This window comes from Zootoca vivipara, chromosome 13, assembly GCF_965207765.1.
Source record: "Zootoca vivipara chromosome 13, rZooViv2.hap1.1, whole genome shotgun sequence".
NCBI lineage: Eukaryota > Metazoa > Chordata > Lepidosauria > Squamata > Lacertidae > Zootoca > Zootoca vivipara.
Genome location: NC_142596.1, coordinates 14,273,526 through 14,290,143, shown reverse-complemented (window position 1 = coordinate 14,290,143; position 16,618 = coordinate 14,273,526). Strand labels below are relative to the sequence as shown.

The 16,618-nt window shown below is 42.4% G+C and overlaps 1 protein-coding gene and 1 long non-coding RNA gene across 2 annotated transcripts; one reads left to right on the top strand and one right to left on the bottom strand.

Moving 5' to 3' along the window:
• The first annotated feature begins 4,086 nt into the window (after nucleotides 1–4,086).
• NMRK2 (nicotinamide riboside kinase 2) lies at nucleotides 4,087–14,961 on the top strand. Its single transcript, XM_035131017.3, has 8 exons — nucleotides 4,087–4,324; nucleotides 7,485–7,575; nucleotides 9,722–9,767; nucleotides 9,923–10,103; nucleotides 12,238–12,309; nucleotides 12,499–12,605; nucleotides 14,343–14,425; nucleotides 14,760–14,961. Exons 1-8 carry the CDS (start codon nucleotides 4,299–4,301, stop codon nucleotides 14,763–14,765), a joined length of 612 nt encoding a protein of 203 aa, XP_034986908.3. The 5' UTR covers nucleotides 4,087–4,298; the 3' UTR covers nucleotides 14,766–14,961.
• On the bottom strand, nucleotides 14,815–16,177 carry LOC148683640 (uncharacterized). The gene is made up of 2 exons (XR_015946892.1): nucleotides 16,038–16,177; nucleotides 14,815–15,046 (listed from the first exon to the last, which is right to left on the bottom strand). It is a non-coding gene; the product is annotated as an uncharacterized LOC148683640 (long non-coding RNA).
• Nucleotides 16,178–16,618: the final 441 nt, after the last annotated feature.

Below are 16,618 nucleotides of genomic sequence, written 5' to 3'. Positions count from 1 at the left end.
AACAAACTGATCCCTTTATTGCAGAATGCAAAGCTACAGCTGTAGGGTCCCTGCCTCTGGAAAGAAGGAAGGAACCCCGGGAAATGGTGAAGTCCCCCTATATACCCTCCTGTTCATGCATGGAAATCTCTGGACTAGGAGGGAGGGGGAGACAAGGGCGACGGGTGGGAGATCGGATTAGCTGGGTGCGGAGATGACTTCTCCTTTCAGATGGAGAGATGTCAATCTCTCTTCTCCTGTCGTTGATGGTGCTCCCTGTTGTTTGGCAGGAAGGGCAATCAGTCGAGATGGGTGCAGAGGTGGGGCAGTTCCTGGCGATTTCCATGGGGTGGAAGTCCGCCCAGCAGTGTTTTCCTCCAGGCCATGGAAGGGTGGGCTACGTTGAGGATGGCAATTTATTTGAATAAAGTTGTTCCAGCTAATCCCTCTATTGTCCGTGTGTCCTTGAATGGGTATAGGGTGGTAGTAGGGCAAGGTTCAGGTGGGTTGGGATCATACAGGGTTCATACAGAAAATATACCTGGAAAACATACCTAATGCAGGGATTTCTAATTAAAAGGTAGCAGTCCTGACATATACAGTTCTAAGATATAAAACAGCAATTCTAATACAGAGGCAGCGGATAGAGATTTCATGGTAAGAGAACATATAATAGGCTGTATTATTAACTTGAGTAGAAAAGTTTAACTTTGGATTTGGGCGGTTTCCCCCCCCCCCTTCTTCTGGAAACATTGTTTTGTTCTGGGCGGAGGGGAGGTGGAGAGGGGAAATGTGTGAGTTTATGCTAACTGTTGTGCATATGCAGATCCTTAAGCCTTCCTTCAGGCAGGGTCGCGTCCTAGCTGGAGGGGTGGGGAGACAGGGAAGATGGCATTGAACAGGATTCTGGGTATTGCAGCTGTCACCCCTCTCTGTTCATTAATAATGGTGTCCTGCAACCCCCCCCCAATATGATTTTATAACAGCCTATAGCAGGCATCCCCAAACTGCGGCCCTCCAGATGTTTTGGCCTACAACTCCCATGATCCCTAGCTAACAGGACCAGTGGTCGAGGAAGATGGGAATTGTAGTCCAAAACATCTGGAGGGCCGAAGTTTGGGGATGCCTGGTCTATAGTATATGGGGATATTTTGTCTTATCATTCAATACCAAACAGAGTTGATTTAATGCAAGCGCTTGAGTAAAAGCTATCAGCTGTATTTTAGTCAGACAGCATATTTTACCAAATCCATTTTACTTTGCATAATGAAATATATTTGAGGTGCTACAAAGCAAGGAACAACACTTAGGAACAAACTCACAGCCAAGTCTTCTAAACCAGCCACTCCTCTAAACACTGTAGTTTTCCTAAAATGAAGGTTAAAATGTGGTATGCACTCCTTATATAGGCACATAGATTATCCTGTTTTCACCTCTATTTCCTCTGGTTTATCACCACTGCATTCTGTTTTGTTTTCCTCTAGGTGGAGCCCTTCTCACATATTATACTTCTCCTGTTAGGGCTCATTTGCTGAGGCATATTTACTTGCCCACCTAGCAGTTCAAAAGCACATCAAAGTGCAAGTAGATAAATAGGTACCGCTCTGGCGGGAAGGTAAACAGCGTTTCTGTGCGCTGCTCTGGTCCGCCAGAAGCAGCTGTCATGCTGGCCACATGACCCGGAAGCTGTCTGCGGACAAACGCTGGCTCCCTCAGCCTATAGAGCTGAGGGCCGCAACCCCAGAGTCAGACATGACTGGACCTGATGGTCAGGGGCCCCTTTACCTTTACCTATTTTTCATTAAGGTTTCGAACCTATATGATAGCAGTCACTGAGATGTCTATAATTATTTTGAGCACCAATATAGTGTTTACAAGCTTGCATAGTTGCAATATGCCCCCAGTCTTGCGAGGTACTACAAGAGATCCAAATTTTTGTTCATGAGGAATATATAGGGACTATTTGTGTTCCCATCACCACTCAAGATTGACCTGTGAAAGGAATAAACTCATCACAATTAAACAGTCCACATCTGGGTTTGCATTGCAGCATTTTATGGTGAGGTAGATTGTGTGTGTGTATGAGAACTGCCACTTGTTTCTTTAACAGAAATTTAATAAAATAGAAATTTAATAAAATTAATAAATATATAACAGCTATATGACAGGTCAAAATCCAACAGGTCAAGCTGTTCTTTGAACCTTGGTGTCCACCAGTGCGCCCGCCAGCCCTGCAGATAATAATGTACGTAACAGGAGTTCTTCAACAAGGAATCCCAATTACAGTAGAAGCAAGCAGCCTAATGTCACTAAAAGTCAGGCAGAGCATAAAATAAGACAAAACAATGCCTGTCTTCATTTAGAATTGCTAGAGCTCCATAGGGGGAAAGGGGGAGGAAAATAGGCTGGTGTTTTGATGATGACGATCTCATGTAGTTGCAACCAAAAGCACATTCGTGAGAAATAGGGGATCTCACATTAGTCACTGGATTTCTGCCTTTTCACTGTTTCCATACAAACTGACCAATTAAAAACGGGGCCTGCTCTTTATGAAGCAAGATATGTTGTTGTTGTTTACTCGTGTCCGACTCTTCTTAACCCCTGGACCAGAAGCAAGATATATACACGGTAATATCCAGCAGATTTAGACAGCAACACCAGTTTTGAATCCGCAGGCATCTGTTTTAATTTCTGTAGCGATGGACACGTTAGCCTGTGGCAGCAAAAGCAATGAGTCATCTTGTGGCATCTGAAGAACACTAGTCCACAAAACTACGCCCTTTTAAGAGTGCAATCCTATACAATGACTACTTGAAAGTAAGTCCAATGAGTTCAATACGACTTACTCCCAGGTAAGCGTATTGCTGTTTGGCAATACACTCATCCTAAGTCAGCTGCACTGACCACATTGAGAGTTGAACCAAGTAAGTGTATACAGTATAGGATCGCCCGGCTTGTTTGTTAATGTTTGAGACACTGTGATTCTTATATGAATGTCTGTTTTTATCATTTTTAATTTTCCACGGATCCTTTTAATTCCGTCTGTGAAATGTTCTCCCCAGGGAAGTTCTCCTGGTGCCTTCATTATCTACCACTAGGCGCCAGGCAAAAATGTTCTTTTAACCAGGCCTTTGGTTGACCCGATTGACATCCTAGACCTATGCCCTTTTAAAAATGTGACTCTTTTTGGGGTTATTGTTTTTATTTTTATTTTATATATTGTGATATTTTCTGTGAACTGCCCTGAAACCTCTGGGTTGTTGTTGTTTAGTTGTGTCCGACTCTTTGTGACCCCATGGACCAGAGCACGCCAGGCACTCCTGTCTTCCACTGCAGTGGAGACCTCTGGGTATAGGCTGGTATATACCGGTAAATTCAATAATTCAAACAAATAAAACAAGACCTTCCACATGATCGAATGAGCCTACAAGATAAAAAGCAGTGCTTTTTTTCTGGGGGTACGCATACCCCTAAACATTTTGTGAATCTAACGGGAGAAGAAACTTTTTTTTTTAATTTTTCAGTTCCTTCTCTAGCACAGTGAATCGTCAGTTCTATTGCTACCCCCAATGTCCTTTTACTGTATGTTTTCCCCGATTTGAACTACTGTATAAAATTGTGATTTTCTTGAGTCAAAATGAGAGTACCCCTAAACATTTTTAAAGAAAAAAAGCACCGATTATAAGCTACCGTTCATTGTTCCGTCTACCCTCCTCAGTGAAAAATAAAATAAAAACAAACACCGCCCGCTGCCGCCAGTGACCTTCCTCACACCAATCTGCTGCCTCCACCCTCCCCGGAAGCTGTAAAGAAAAGGGAAACGTGTTTTGGGCGATAAGTCATTGCAAGGTTGCACGAGGGGGCGTGTCCAGGGTTACCAGGGGGCGGGGACCGAGGACGGGCGAGCGATTGGCCAATAGGAGTCGAACCCGCCTTCGTTTCTGCTCCAGGGTTGGACAGTGTGAACATTCTGCCGGCGCTCCGAGCCCGTTGGTTGGCTGAGGCAGCGGCGGCGGCGACCCTTCCCGCCCAATGAGCGCGCGTGTCGCCTCGGCGGACAGGCGAGAGGCGCGCGCAGCCGTTACTTCGCTCTTCTTTTCGGCGTGCGCTTCGCCGCGGCGCGGACGGCTCTCCCTCTTGCCGCCGTTTCCCGGAGATAATGGCGCCCCTCGGGAGCTGACGATCGTGGTTCCTCTCTTCCCCCTTCTCTGTCCTCCTCTTCCTCGTCCTCCTCCTCCTCTAGCCTCGGAAGGGACCGACTGTGAGGGAAGCCGACGCCGCCGACGCCTCCGGGCCTCGCGCGCAGCAACATCACCATCATGAAAGTCATCGTCGGCATTGGCGGGTGAGGAGGATTTTGGCGCGTGGGGCGCGGGCGCGAGCGGGAAAGGCGCGCGCGGGAGCCAAGCCCCGGCGGGGGGGGGGCGCATGGCTTTGGACCGACATAATATTCGCCATGCTGCTGCTGCTATTTTTATTTTATTTTCACTTGCTTTGATTTTTATTTTATTATAATTATTACTTTATTGTAATTATTACTGTTATTACCGGTATCAAGCGGGGACGGGGGCGCATGGCTTTGGATCGACATATATTTGCTGTGCTGCTGTTGATATTTTTATTTTATTTTCATTTCGTTTTTTTATTTCATTTTAATATAATCATTACTTTATTATAATTATTACTGTTATTATCAAACGGGGACGGGGGCGCATGGGTTTGGTTCGACATATATTCGCCGTGCTGCTGCTATTAATAATAATTTATTATCTCCTCTATTCAGATGGCTATTTTTTTCTCCCAGAGCGGTTCAGTTTTGTTACTAGGGGATTGGGGAGAGAAAGAAGAGAGGGCTGAATTTTATTTAACTTTTTTAATGCTTGCTCTCGTTTGTATTATGATTGACCCCAATAAATAAACTTCATTTACATAACTGGCGGATTTAAAAACAAGCAGCAGCAACAGGTTACATAAAATAATATAAAATGTTAGTTGTGGAACACCTTTTTTTAAAAAAACTAAGGCGGCCTTTAAAACAGATTTTTGTGGAGGGGCTTGCAATGCCATCAGGTTGGCAGAAAAGGCGCACCAAGGGCAAAAGGGGAAGGTGGAGAGATGGGAGGGAAAGAGCCAGAACAAAGTGGCAAATTACACAGGTGCTTATTTGGAGGATCCAGGCTAGGCTTCCATCCCTGTTGTTTCTTTATTATTTTAATTTTTATTTGAGTAGCAGTTGGCTTAGAGGGCAGCTTTACCCTCCCTGCAGGGCAAGTAGAGCTGAGCATTGTTTCTGGTAGGGAAAGTGATGGGGGCAGCGAGAGCAGAGCGAGTTGCTGCTTTTGCTGCTTGTGACGCATAAATGGGGCCCAGGATGGTTTTCTTCTGAAGCAGCAGCCACACACACCCTCCTCCCGGTGCTGCCGATGACTGCTGCCCTGACTGCTGCCCATGTGCAAGATCTGGCAGCCATTGCCACGTGCCTTGTTTCCAATCTGTGTTGCAGCAGCTGTTGAGGTTATGGTGTAGGATGTTAAAAGTGTGAGGCGGGGCTGGTTGCATGCGACTGTTTCATTTTCTCTCTTTTAATTTTAATTTTATTAATTTTATACATTCTTTTTTATTTTGACAAATTAATAATAATAAATAGATAAGAATAAAAATGTGCACCCCACCACGGGGACATTTCCATTTTAACTATGCAAACTCCCAAAATTTCAACACCTCTTGCGATGGCTTGACCCATTTCCATTTTAACAGTACATATTCTACAAACACTTTCCATATCTCCTCAAAATCATTTATCCTGCATATTCTTTAATGTTGCTTGTTAATTTATTATTAATAACTATATCCCACACTTCTTTGTATCATACTTTCTTTTTATATTCTGCTTGCCCCTTCCACTTCCTTGCTATAATAATTTGTGCAGCAGTCAATAAATTTGTGAGCAAATCCTTCATAGCCTGTGAACCTTCCACCCCATTGTAAATTGATAATACCGGTAATGCTACCTCTGGGCTTTTGGGCAGCTTTCACCCAGTGATTTCTGTTATTTGGTTTTTATGGAGATCTTGCATTGCATGGTATTGGTTGTTTAATAAACATGTGTGTTAAAACCAGTTGGGTGATCAGAAGCTAGATTATGTGCCTGGTTGGGGAGGCTGCTTAAGAACCCATGCGACGATGGCACAGCTTTTTTAAAATTATATTTTTATCTTGCCCTTTATCCAAGGAAAGGGCTTAAGACAGCTTCACAGAAGATTAAGTTAACAGTGGCTCCTATGCCTGCTCCCCCCAGGAACAGAAGCAGCATAGCACTGAATACCAGTTTTGGGAGAACAACAGTGGGAGAGGACTATTGTCCTTTTGTCCTGCTTGTGGGCTACCTGTAGGTATCTGGTTGGCCACTGTGGGAGACAGGATGCTGGCCTAGATGGGACTGTGATTTGCGCCATCAGAACACTTGAGGCCAAATGCACATACGTGGTTCTACTTGGCATTGACAACTCTGAGCTAGGCTGAAAGGGTGTGATTGGCCCAGAGTTTATGGCTGGTTAGGCTGCCCTAAAACTTTTTAAACTAGTACCGTATATTCCGGCGTATAAGACGACCCCCAACTTTTCCAGTTAAAATACAGTGGTACTTCTACTTACGAATTTAATGCGTTCTGAACGCACATTCGTAAGTAGGAAAAAAAATTGTAAGTCGAATCCCATAGGAATGCATTTGGAGAAAAAATTCGTAAGTAGAAGCAACCCTATCTAAAAATTCGTAAGTAGAAAAAAACCTATCTAAACCACATCCAAGATGGCAGACGGAACTCCATTCGTAAGTAGAAACATTCGTAAGTAGAGTTATTCGTACGTAGAGGTACCACTGTATAGAGTTTGGGATATACTCGCTGTATAAGAAATATGACCCAGTGTATAAGATGACCCCCAACTTTTGAGAAGATTTTCCTGGGTTAAAAAGTATTCTTATATGCAGAAATATACTGTACTTTACTTTGGCTTGTCTATGAATAAATGCAGTGATAAAACAAAGACAATGTATCTGACTAAGAAAATTGTGTGTCTTCAAAGCTACAATAAATGGTGCTTTGCTGTTTAGCTGCAGGAAGCTGACATGGCTACGCCTTTGAGTCTTAAGTTTTTGTTTTAACTGAGGATGTTTTAAAATGGTAGACTGTGTGTGTGTGTGTGAGTGAGTGAGAGAGAGATAGCGCCAGACAGACAGACAGACAGACAGACAGAAGGGAAGCTTATGGGCGGTAATCAGGACATAGTTTGCTGTCGCTATAAGCAGAATCAGGAAGTACAGCTGTCTTTTCTAGCAGCTAGTTTCATATTTCCCCTTCTTTATCTCTTTGGTTCACTCATCTCCTCGCAAAGTTTTCCCGCACAGAGAAGTTTCTTGCTTCCCTCAGATGTGTTTGAAGTCTGCATGTTTTCTAATTTAATTCACAACTTTCTTCTTCCATCCTTCCTCCCCCATTCTTATTTCAGGATCACCAATGGTGGGAAGACCACCCTGACCAACAAACTTATGCAGGCACTGCCTAATTGCAGTGTTGTGCACCAAGACGACTTCTTTAAGGTGAGGCAGAATTCAGTTTGTATAATGTATACCCTTCTATAATCCCCACATTCCTTGCATCACCTACCATATCCCGTTTTGAAAAAATCCTGCAATCTGTTGTAAGTAGACTACGTATTATAGACGTATTGCAGTCTGTAAGGGGTACTTCACTTGACCCTTTCCATATAAGGTGGCTTTGGGAAATGGGTTGAATTCTTAAGATGAGGGTTGTACTGTGTGGCAGTGCTAGGGCCATCAACACCCAGTGTTCTGAGTGCTGAATCCAAAATACATCCTATTTCAGTCAGGTGTCTGTGGAAGGAGTGGTGGCTGGAGTCTCCCATATAGTCCCACAACAGTAATAGATTGGTGCAGACTTTCTGCTGCAGCAAGTAAACCACAAAGGATGCTTTAGTATCTAATATCCACAATTGTGTATCAGTGTCAATATCTACATGATTGAGAAATTTCTGTTGTGCCGTCACCTGTGCACAAACAGAGCTGAACTTCCACATAACATGGGCAGAACTGCTGTTCTGACCTTCTAGGGCAGCCATCTGACTACCTCTGTTTGTGCTGAATAATGGCCACTGTATGCAGAAGTTAATATTAGTTGATCATATGTTGTCCAGTAAGCTGTTAAAACCAGCATTATTTATTTAAAGCACTTTTAACTCTACTTCTTAGTCAAGAAGGCTCCCAAAGTGGCTTAACAAGATCAAGTACGGTAGTAAGACAGTCCCTGCCCCCCAGATTACAGTCTAAAATAGGTGACTCACAAAGAAAAAAGAATGATGTAAAAAGCAATCTTAGGTACCAGTTATTAACCTTATGACTCATTTGTGTAAGTAATGCCCATAGAAGTTGTTCATCTCTTACAAAAGTGGTATTTTCCCTTTTTGTCCCACAGCCATAGTAATGTTTTGAAGGGCAGGGCAAATACTAGAATACAAATGGTCCTGCTAAAATGGATTTTTGTACTGGCCATACCTTGGTGTGGCAGATTTCTAGTTGTTATAACTGAGGAGAGTTTTGCAGATGTGTTAGAAAATAACCTGCTATTTGCAGAGGTTAGGGAGTGGGGCTTCGGTGATGAGAATAGCTTGTTTTCCTCACAACTAACATGATAAAATATGCAAAAACATGTTGGTTTGTTGGTGTTACCTTACCTAATTGCAAATGTTGGCTACTTTAATACAGAATGTTCACCTGAATTCTTAACTTGGCAATAAGACTCTAGATAGCATCAGCAGCAGATCCATACATTTAAAAGAAAAAAGGGGGACAAGGTATTCACTTCTAACAGCTGAATGGGATGGTGAGTGAGGGCCCTGTGTCCATTGTATACTTCCCCATAGCCTCTTTTAATCTTACAGCTTAGCTCATGTCTAGTATTGGAACTTAGCTGAGAAGAACACATCTGGAGGGAGAGATAGAAGGCTGGACACACCACCTCTTTTTGCTGTAAAAATTATATACTCTTAAATATTAAGAGAAATTTGGTTTCAAATATGCAGATCTCCCGTGGTTGTATTTAATTACCTCTACTTTAAACATATGTGATATGGGACATAATTTAGCCCACCTAGACCTTTTTTCCACACTGTGTGCAAATTGCTCCCCTTCTTTCTCTTTCTCCCACCCCCGGCATTGACCACTCAGTTGGTAACTTTGGATCCTAGGAGTATAGAATCAACCCACTCTTGGTGAAACTGCTCCATAGCCAGCAACATTTGTTTTCTCCAACTTGGTAACTTAATGGGGTTTCATACTGTTCCTACCTGATGTTTTAGGACGTTCTTCTTTGTCTTCTTGGCCTTGTTTCTGTTTTGCTACATCAATTTACTTTGGGAGGAGGGTTGATGCATGGGAGTTGTTCTGCAGTCTGTGGATAAGACCCCAGTGTGGCCTCTGGATGACATTTCTGTTTTTGAAAGTAGGTTAGGTGTGCTTGTGGTAGTGATTAGATAAAGGGTGAAGTGTCTTGTTACTGTCTTGTAGGTCTACACTACTTACATTTATTGAAGGTGCAGCTGTAAAACATTTTTAAGGGCAGTAAGTTACCAGAAATCAGTTTCAACAGGCTCTTTTACCCATCATGCTCTTCTTAAAATGGATGTTGAATATGTTAGCAGTTCTGTAGACAGTTCTTATTCTGTTTCAGCCCCAGGATGAAATAAAGGTTGAAGATGGATTTAAACAGTATGATGGTAAGTTCTGTTTATATCCATGCAATACTAAAAATAAAAATTCTAGTCCTAGAACTGCACAATAGGGTGTGAGTTGGTAGAGTCCCTTGGAATTCATAACTTTGATAACATGTGTTTTTCTTGAATCTAATGAATTTACTGCTTTTTTGTCTTAGTTATTAGTGCTTTGGACATGGATGCAATGATGAGTACCATCAACGCTTGGAAGAAAAACCCAATCAAGTTTGAACGATCTCATGGCATTAACACACTAGATACTAGAGCAATAGAGGATTCAGAGGAGGATGATACCATCCATATTCTTATCGTAGAAGGATTCTTGCTTTATACTTACAGGTAACTGAAGCACATGGTTAATGAGTTTAATTAGGTGATTACTTTAGAGTCATGACATTTCAATGATCCCTTCTGTTTGTAAGTAAAACGTAATATTCCTAAAGCTGTTCCAGCTGTCTGTATCTAATCACATAACTGCTAGCAGCTGCTTGGCAGGTCTTTGATAATGTCATGAGTGTTGTGTGATTATTTTTAATTGTATGGGCACATAACAGCAAACTGATAACATAACCATTACTTGTTCTGGTGCATGATAGATACTTGCTGTTCTGAAGGGCAGTTCTTTCAAAATGTGACCAGGGCAGAAATGAAGGACTAGGTTGGTTGGCATATTTTCAATGAGGAAACTCAAATCTTAGCAAGCATTTTAAAATTTATATTCCTGGTTGCAGCTTGAATATGAGCAAGCCTATAGTAAGGGACTTGGACTTCCAAACAGCTTTGGATCATCTCCCTCGCCAAAATCTCCTGAGTGAACTTAATGATCATGGGTTAGAATTGCCAGTTCTTTTATGGGTCATTTAAGTTCAAGAGCAAAAAACGGCAAGAACAAAGGGTTACGTTGTGCTATCTGCCAAGGATACGTATTGGGACTAGTGCTATTCTTAACTATCCGGGTGAGCTGTGAAATAGTTAAAATTGTGAATGTGACACCACAATGTCTGAGATGGTGAAAATCTAAGCTGATTACAGAGAACTCTAAAGCAGGTATCTTCAACCTTTAACCCAAACATGCATTTGGGGCCCCATTTCTTAATTTTTAAAATTTCATATTGTACAGTCCTACCTTTGATCCCGAACGCCTTGCGAGTCAAACGTATTGGCTCACAAACGCCGCAAACCCGAAAGTGAGTGTTCCGGTTTGTGAACGTTCTTTGGAAGTCGAACGTCTGACGCGGCTTCTGATTGGCTGCAGGAGCGTCCTGCAGCCAGTTGGAAGCTGCGCCTTGGTTTCTGAATGTTTTGGAAGTTGAACAGACTTACGGAACGGATTCCATTCGACTTCCAAGGTACCACTGTATGGTGATAGTGCCCAACCCACCAGTTGAAGACCAGTTCTCACAAGGACTTGTCCAAGTTGAGTGAACAGGCAACAAAATGGCAAATGGGTTTCAGTGCTAATAAATGTAAAATGATGCACATTGTGGCAATAACATTCACATGCATGCTGCAAGGATATGAACTGGCATCAACACTTCAGGAAAGATATTTTGTTATAGTGTGTAATAATATCAAATCATCAAGCCTCTTGGCAGCCTTGAAAATAAAGGTCCATGCTAGGAATTGAAAGTAAAATGACACATTGTTGCCCTGATGGAAATTTTATGTGACTACATTGAGAGTGCAGGTAATTCGCAACTTACAAGTGTTTGTCAACATTCAGCTTTATGCACTTGGCAATTTAAAAAATAATTACCGTAGAAGAGGAGGCAGGTATATGGGGAAAAGACTGGCAATCCTACCTGCCATTGATCCCAATGAGTTTTGACCATACGCACTATTGGGTCTAGGTGCTATCTTGTCTTACTTGTATGATGTTAGCCACTCTGAGCCTAGCTTTGGCCGGGGAGGGTGGGATATAAATAAAATATTATTATCCAAAGATAACCCCCCCCAGGGTAAGTTGAGAGTATTGTGTACACTTCTGGTTGCTCAGTCTTTAGTAAAAGTATGGTAGAGCTATAAAGGTGTAGCACAGGGAAATATAAAATATCAAAGGGTGGAAAGGGAAAGCATGTGGGCTTTTCAGTTTATAACAACCAGTGTAGGAGAGGGTATGACATATTATTCATGGTTATGGATTTCACATAATGAATTTGATGAGCAGACCATTCAGGACAGAAAAGAAAATATTCTTTCACAGGAGCTTAATGTATTACATTCACTGCTGCAGAACATGGTTGCATCTTAAATGGCTTTAATAGGGGATTAGACAATTCATGGGGAATATGCCTGTCAATGGTTCTTGGCTATGAGCCACGTAAGAGGCAATGTCCTGGTTGCTGGATGTAACTATTGTGTTGATGCCCATTGTTGGATAAAGGACACTAGACCATTTGGTATTATTCATGAGGGGTTTTCCTTTGTTGTATTAAAACAACAATACCCAGGTCACCTTTTCTTTTCTTTTTAGGCCCCTGATTGATGTATTTGACTACCGGTATTTTCTTTCTATTCCCTATGAAGAATGCAAGAGGAGGAGAAGGTAAGCCCACACACATACCCTACAAATAGCACAAGTTGTTTGATAATCTGAAAAGTCATGTTGAGACGACTAAATAAGTAAATAGGGTTTGCATGAGCAAAGGACTCTCTTAATTTAGTAGGTAGTACTGCAATCACATTCAAGCTGAAACTTAGGGTGTATTTTTCTCCCTTTTCCCCAAATTTTTAGTTCAAGGAATTACACTGTACCAGATCCACCGGGTTTGTTTGATGGTCACGTCTGGCCCATGTATGTCAAACATAAGAAGCTAATGGAAGACCTTAATGTTGATGTGGGTAAGTTTAAATTGGGGCATGGGGTCAGTTTTAAAGATGTTTGTATTCTGTGTGGTAGGTGTTACAAGTTTAAGATTTTATTTGCTGCATTTTCAAAGGCAATGTTCCCACAGTGATTTTACCAGTGTGAAATATAAGTGTTATTGAAATGATTGATTTGCTCAAGCTGCAACTGTTGCTCATTAAAGAATATGACTGTTTGAGTAGGGCAGTGTTGAATTGAGTAGGGCAGTGTTGATCTGCCCATCTTTCACTTTATAGTAGTCCTTCTCTAGCAGCCCAGATTGTCTCCTTTACACAGCTTCAAACAGCTGGGGCTGCAAAGGATGCTTTCATATCACATGGATACTAAACTTTCTGCCCCAAGATTCAGAACAAGTTTTCAAATTAGAAACGAGTGGGATATGGTGTACTCAAAGCTCACAAATCTGTCTTTGGGCTAGAACACCTTTGGCCCTCCAGATGTTGCTAAACTACAACTCCCAGCTCCCTTGCTGGGGCTGAAGAGAGTTATAGTTCAGCAATATCTGGGGGGCTAAAAGGGTAGGTGGTTTGGATGGGCTTGCTTAGTTGTCTGGGGACAATTTTACTCACTGCAGGCACAAAACTTTACAGTAATCTGTAATCCGTATCCTAGCTCAGAGGCTTTCAACCTTTTGAGGTCCATGGCTCCCTTGACTAACTACTTTTTTTATGTGGCACCCCTGCGGGGCTCAGGAGCCCAGTTATGTCACCCCTTGCCTGCAGAGCTGGCAGCCCCTCACCCCTCCTTTGTGGAGGGTTCCCTCAGTCTCCTCTCTTCTCCCCTCTCATTGGGAGTCCTCTGGGCAGCTGCTGCCCCGATCTCTGAGCTGCTTACCTTGCCCCAAAGAGAGGTGCCTCCTCATACTGCCCCGCAGGTGCCTGGGAAGCAACCCCTGGACTCCCTCAGAGGCACCATTTGCCTGGGGAGCTCATAGCCAAGGCTGCTGCAACAAACAGCTGTGCAAGCCTTTGGGAGGCAGAGATGTGTTGAGGGCATAGTAGGAGGGAAGGAAAAAGGGACAGGCCAGGGTTGCCTGCGGCACCCCAACCATCATTCAAGGCACCCCAGTGCCACGGCACACTGGTTGAAAACCACTCTTCCTAGTTTGTTAACAAACTATACAGTCATACCTTGACATCCGAACGCTTCAACTTCCGAAGGTTTCGACTTCCGAAGTCGACAACCCCCGGAAGTCCTTTCGACGCGCGCACCTGGCGCATGCGCAGAAGCACAAAGTCACGCTTCGCGCATGCGCCATAGCGGCACTTTGACATCCGAAAACCTCGACTTACGAAGACGGCCGCGGAACGGATCGTCTTCGTAAGTCGAGGTACCACTGTACTTTGAACTGTACTTTATTTCCTGTTTACTGGATTGCCATGGTTCATTACTAGGATCAGAAACTGTAAAATTCCCATTGTAACAACAAACCAGTATTTTGTTACATCCGAATCAGGCCTGTAAGGGGTCTGAAAACTTTGAATAATCCAGTATATATTCATGAAAATGAAACTGCATTTATTCAGGAAGATCTTTGTGAATCTTAAACATTTGCTTTCCTCCTCCCCCTAACTCTTGTTGGCCAGATTTAAAAATGCATTACATGTGCAGATCTGTGCGCCTGGCATACACAGAAATAGCAATACTTAAAATAACTAGCTTATTTCAGCTTGCTTGCTTGCTTCTTCAAATGGTGGTGTTTTATATTTCAGTTCAGTTGGATGGAAGAAAATCAAGAGAGGAGCTCTTTAATGAAGTCTATGAACACATTCAGAACAGCTTAGAAGAACTGCTGGTAGGAATTGTTCTTAAGTAAGGGGGGCAAAACGAGTTGCAGATTGTTCCGTGTAAGATGATTAACTCTCAATACAGTTCCAAAAAAGTACATCTGTGTGCATGTGCATGCATGCTCTGTTTTTTAATTTGGGCTACCTGCTAGGGTTGCTAACAGGTACTTGATGGTGAGAAATCTCTCAAATAATGATTTTTTTTCAATGATTGCAACTATATAAAGGCTACATCCCATGTCATACAGCTGTTATAAGCATATAATTACCTCTATTGGAAAATGTGTTTATGTAAAGTATGTGTAGCAGTCACTCCCTTAATGTTTCTTTCTTTTTTTACAGAGATAGACAAGTGGTTGGAGGATTCTTGTGAAGTAGAAGACACTTGTCCAGTAACTTATTTTTTTCCTACATATGCCTGGCTTGGCAGTAAAGTTCCAACTTCTATGAAGATCCCCCCCTTTGCTTTTAATAAATACATTTTTCTTGCTGACTTAAGTCTCTAAAATGTGGCCTTGATTAAAAAGCATTTACCACCTTCAAAGCTTTTGAGATTGATTTTGTTCTTTTTTATTAACATTAATCTATATTTGCATTGGGTTCCTAGAGGTTGTATTGTGCAAATTATACTATCAAGAGTACAGGATGCTTCCTAATACCTGGCCAGACTGCCTAGTCTATTATTATTTATAACCCACCTTTTTCTCAATGTGGCTTACATCTAAAAATAACCACTAAAAGAATAAGCAATAATTAAAGAACAATTAAATACTGATCTAATTAAAACTATATATAACCTGTTAAAACTATGCAAATAATTACAATAGAAACAGCACAGCGCCAGCCCTTTCATTAAAAGCAGTCAGTTTCCAAAAGCCTGTTGGAACACAAAAGTCTTCCTGCCAGCAGGAGGACAGCAAAAGGATTCAGTCTAGCTTCTCTAGGGAGGGAGTTCCAAAGTCTGGGAATGAGCTCTCCTGAAGAGTTCAAAACCCAGGCAGGTTCACATGAGGGAATACAGTCTTTCAGATAGTTTGGATCTAAGTCAGGCATCCCCAAACTTCGGCCCGCCAGATGTTTTGGACTACAATTCCCATCTTCCCCGACCACTGGTCCTGTTAGCTAGGGATCATGGGAGTTGTAGGCCAAAACATCTGGAGGGCCGCAGTTTGGGGATGCCTGATCTAAGCCATATAGGGCTTAATAGGTTAACCAGCACTTTGAATTGCACCTGGAAAGACAGGTACTGTAGTTGGTGGAGTAATTGTGGAATGCCCTCTCATCAGATGTCAAACAACATTTGACTTTTAGAAGACATCTGAAGGCAGCTCTGTTGAGGAAAGTTGTTAATGGTTGATGTTTTATTGCATGTTTAATATTTTGTTGGGAGCTGCCCAGAGTGGCTGGGGCAACCCAGTCAGATGGGCAGCATACAAATTGTTATTAACGAGGGAGTCGTATGCGCCCAATAACCAGCCCTAGTCAACAATCTGGCTGCAATTATTTGAACCTGTTGAAGTTTCCGAGCACTTCAAATCGGGCATCTCAAGGAAATGGGTCCAGCTGGCAAACAGCAAATGTGCTCATGCCCCCCCCCAAGCTTCTCTAGCTTAGTATTGCCTACTGGCAACTGCTTTCCAGGCTTTCAGGCAAAAGGGTGTTTTACACCACCCATCTCATTCTTTGAATTGGAGATGTTAGAGATTGTACCTGGGACACTGCCTACAAAACATAGGATCAATACTACTGAGCCATCACTCCTCCCCAAAAGAAGAAAATTCTGCAATTGCTGACAAATCACAGGAAATAGGCAGTTGAGACAGTTCCTACTTACTTGGCTGCTATCTAGGGAATATTGACTTAAGCAGTGAGATACAATACGTCTAACAATGCAGATATTGGCAGTACTGATAGAAAAGGCCATAAAATAAAGCCTGGTTTTCATTGAACAAGTGCAGAATGTTCCATATTTGTTGGTTGGCATGCTGATGAAGAGTTGGTGCAATTGAAATGATAACACGACATTTTATAGAATGCTTTCTGAATTTTCTCTGTAACCCTCTGACAGATTTGTAAGGTAGACCATTATCTCTGTATTACAGACTTGCAACACTTCTTGAACTGGGATCATTCAAGGTCAATGGTTAGCCACTACACCAGCTGTTGAAGCTGGGAAGAGAGCACATATATAAGCTAACACA

Excerpts from the sequence above, each read along its gene's own strand:
- NMRK2 (XM_035131017.3), top strand. The coding sequence starts at position 4,299 with ATGAAAGTCATCGTCGGCATTGGCGG. Across the intron at positions 4,325-7,484 it reads GTCATCGTCGGCATTGGCGG|GATCACCAATGGTGGGAAGA; the intron begins GTGAGGAGGATT and ends TTCTTATTTCAG. Across the intron at positions 10,104-12,237 it reads TTCTTGCTTTATACTTACAG|GCCCCTGATTGATGTATTTG; the intron begins GTAACTGAAGCA and ends TTTTCTTTTTAG.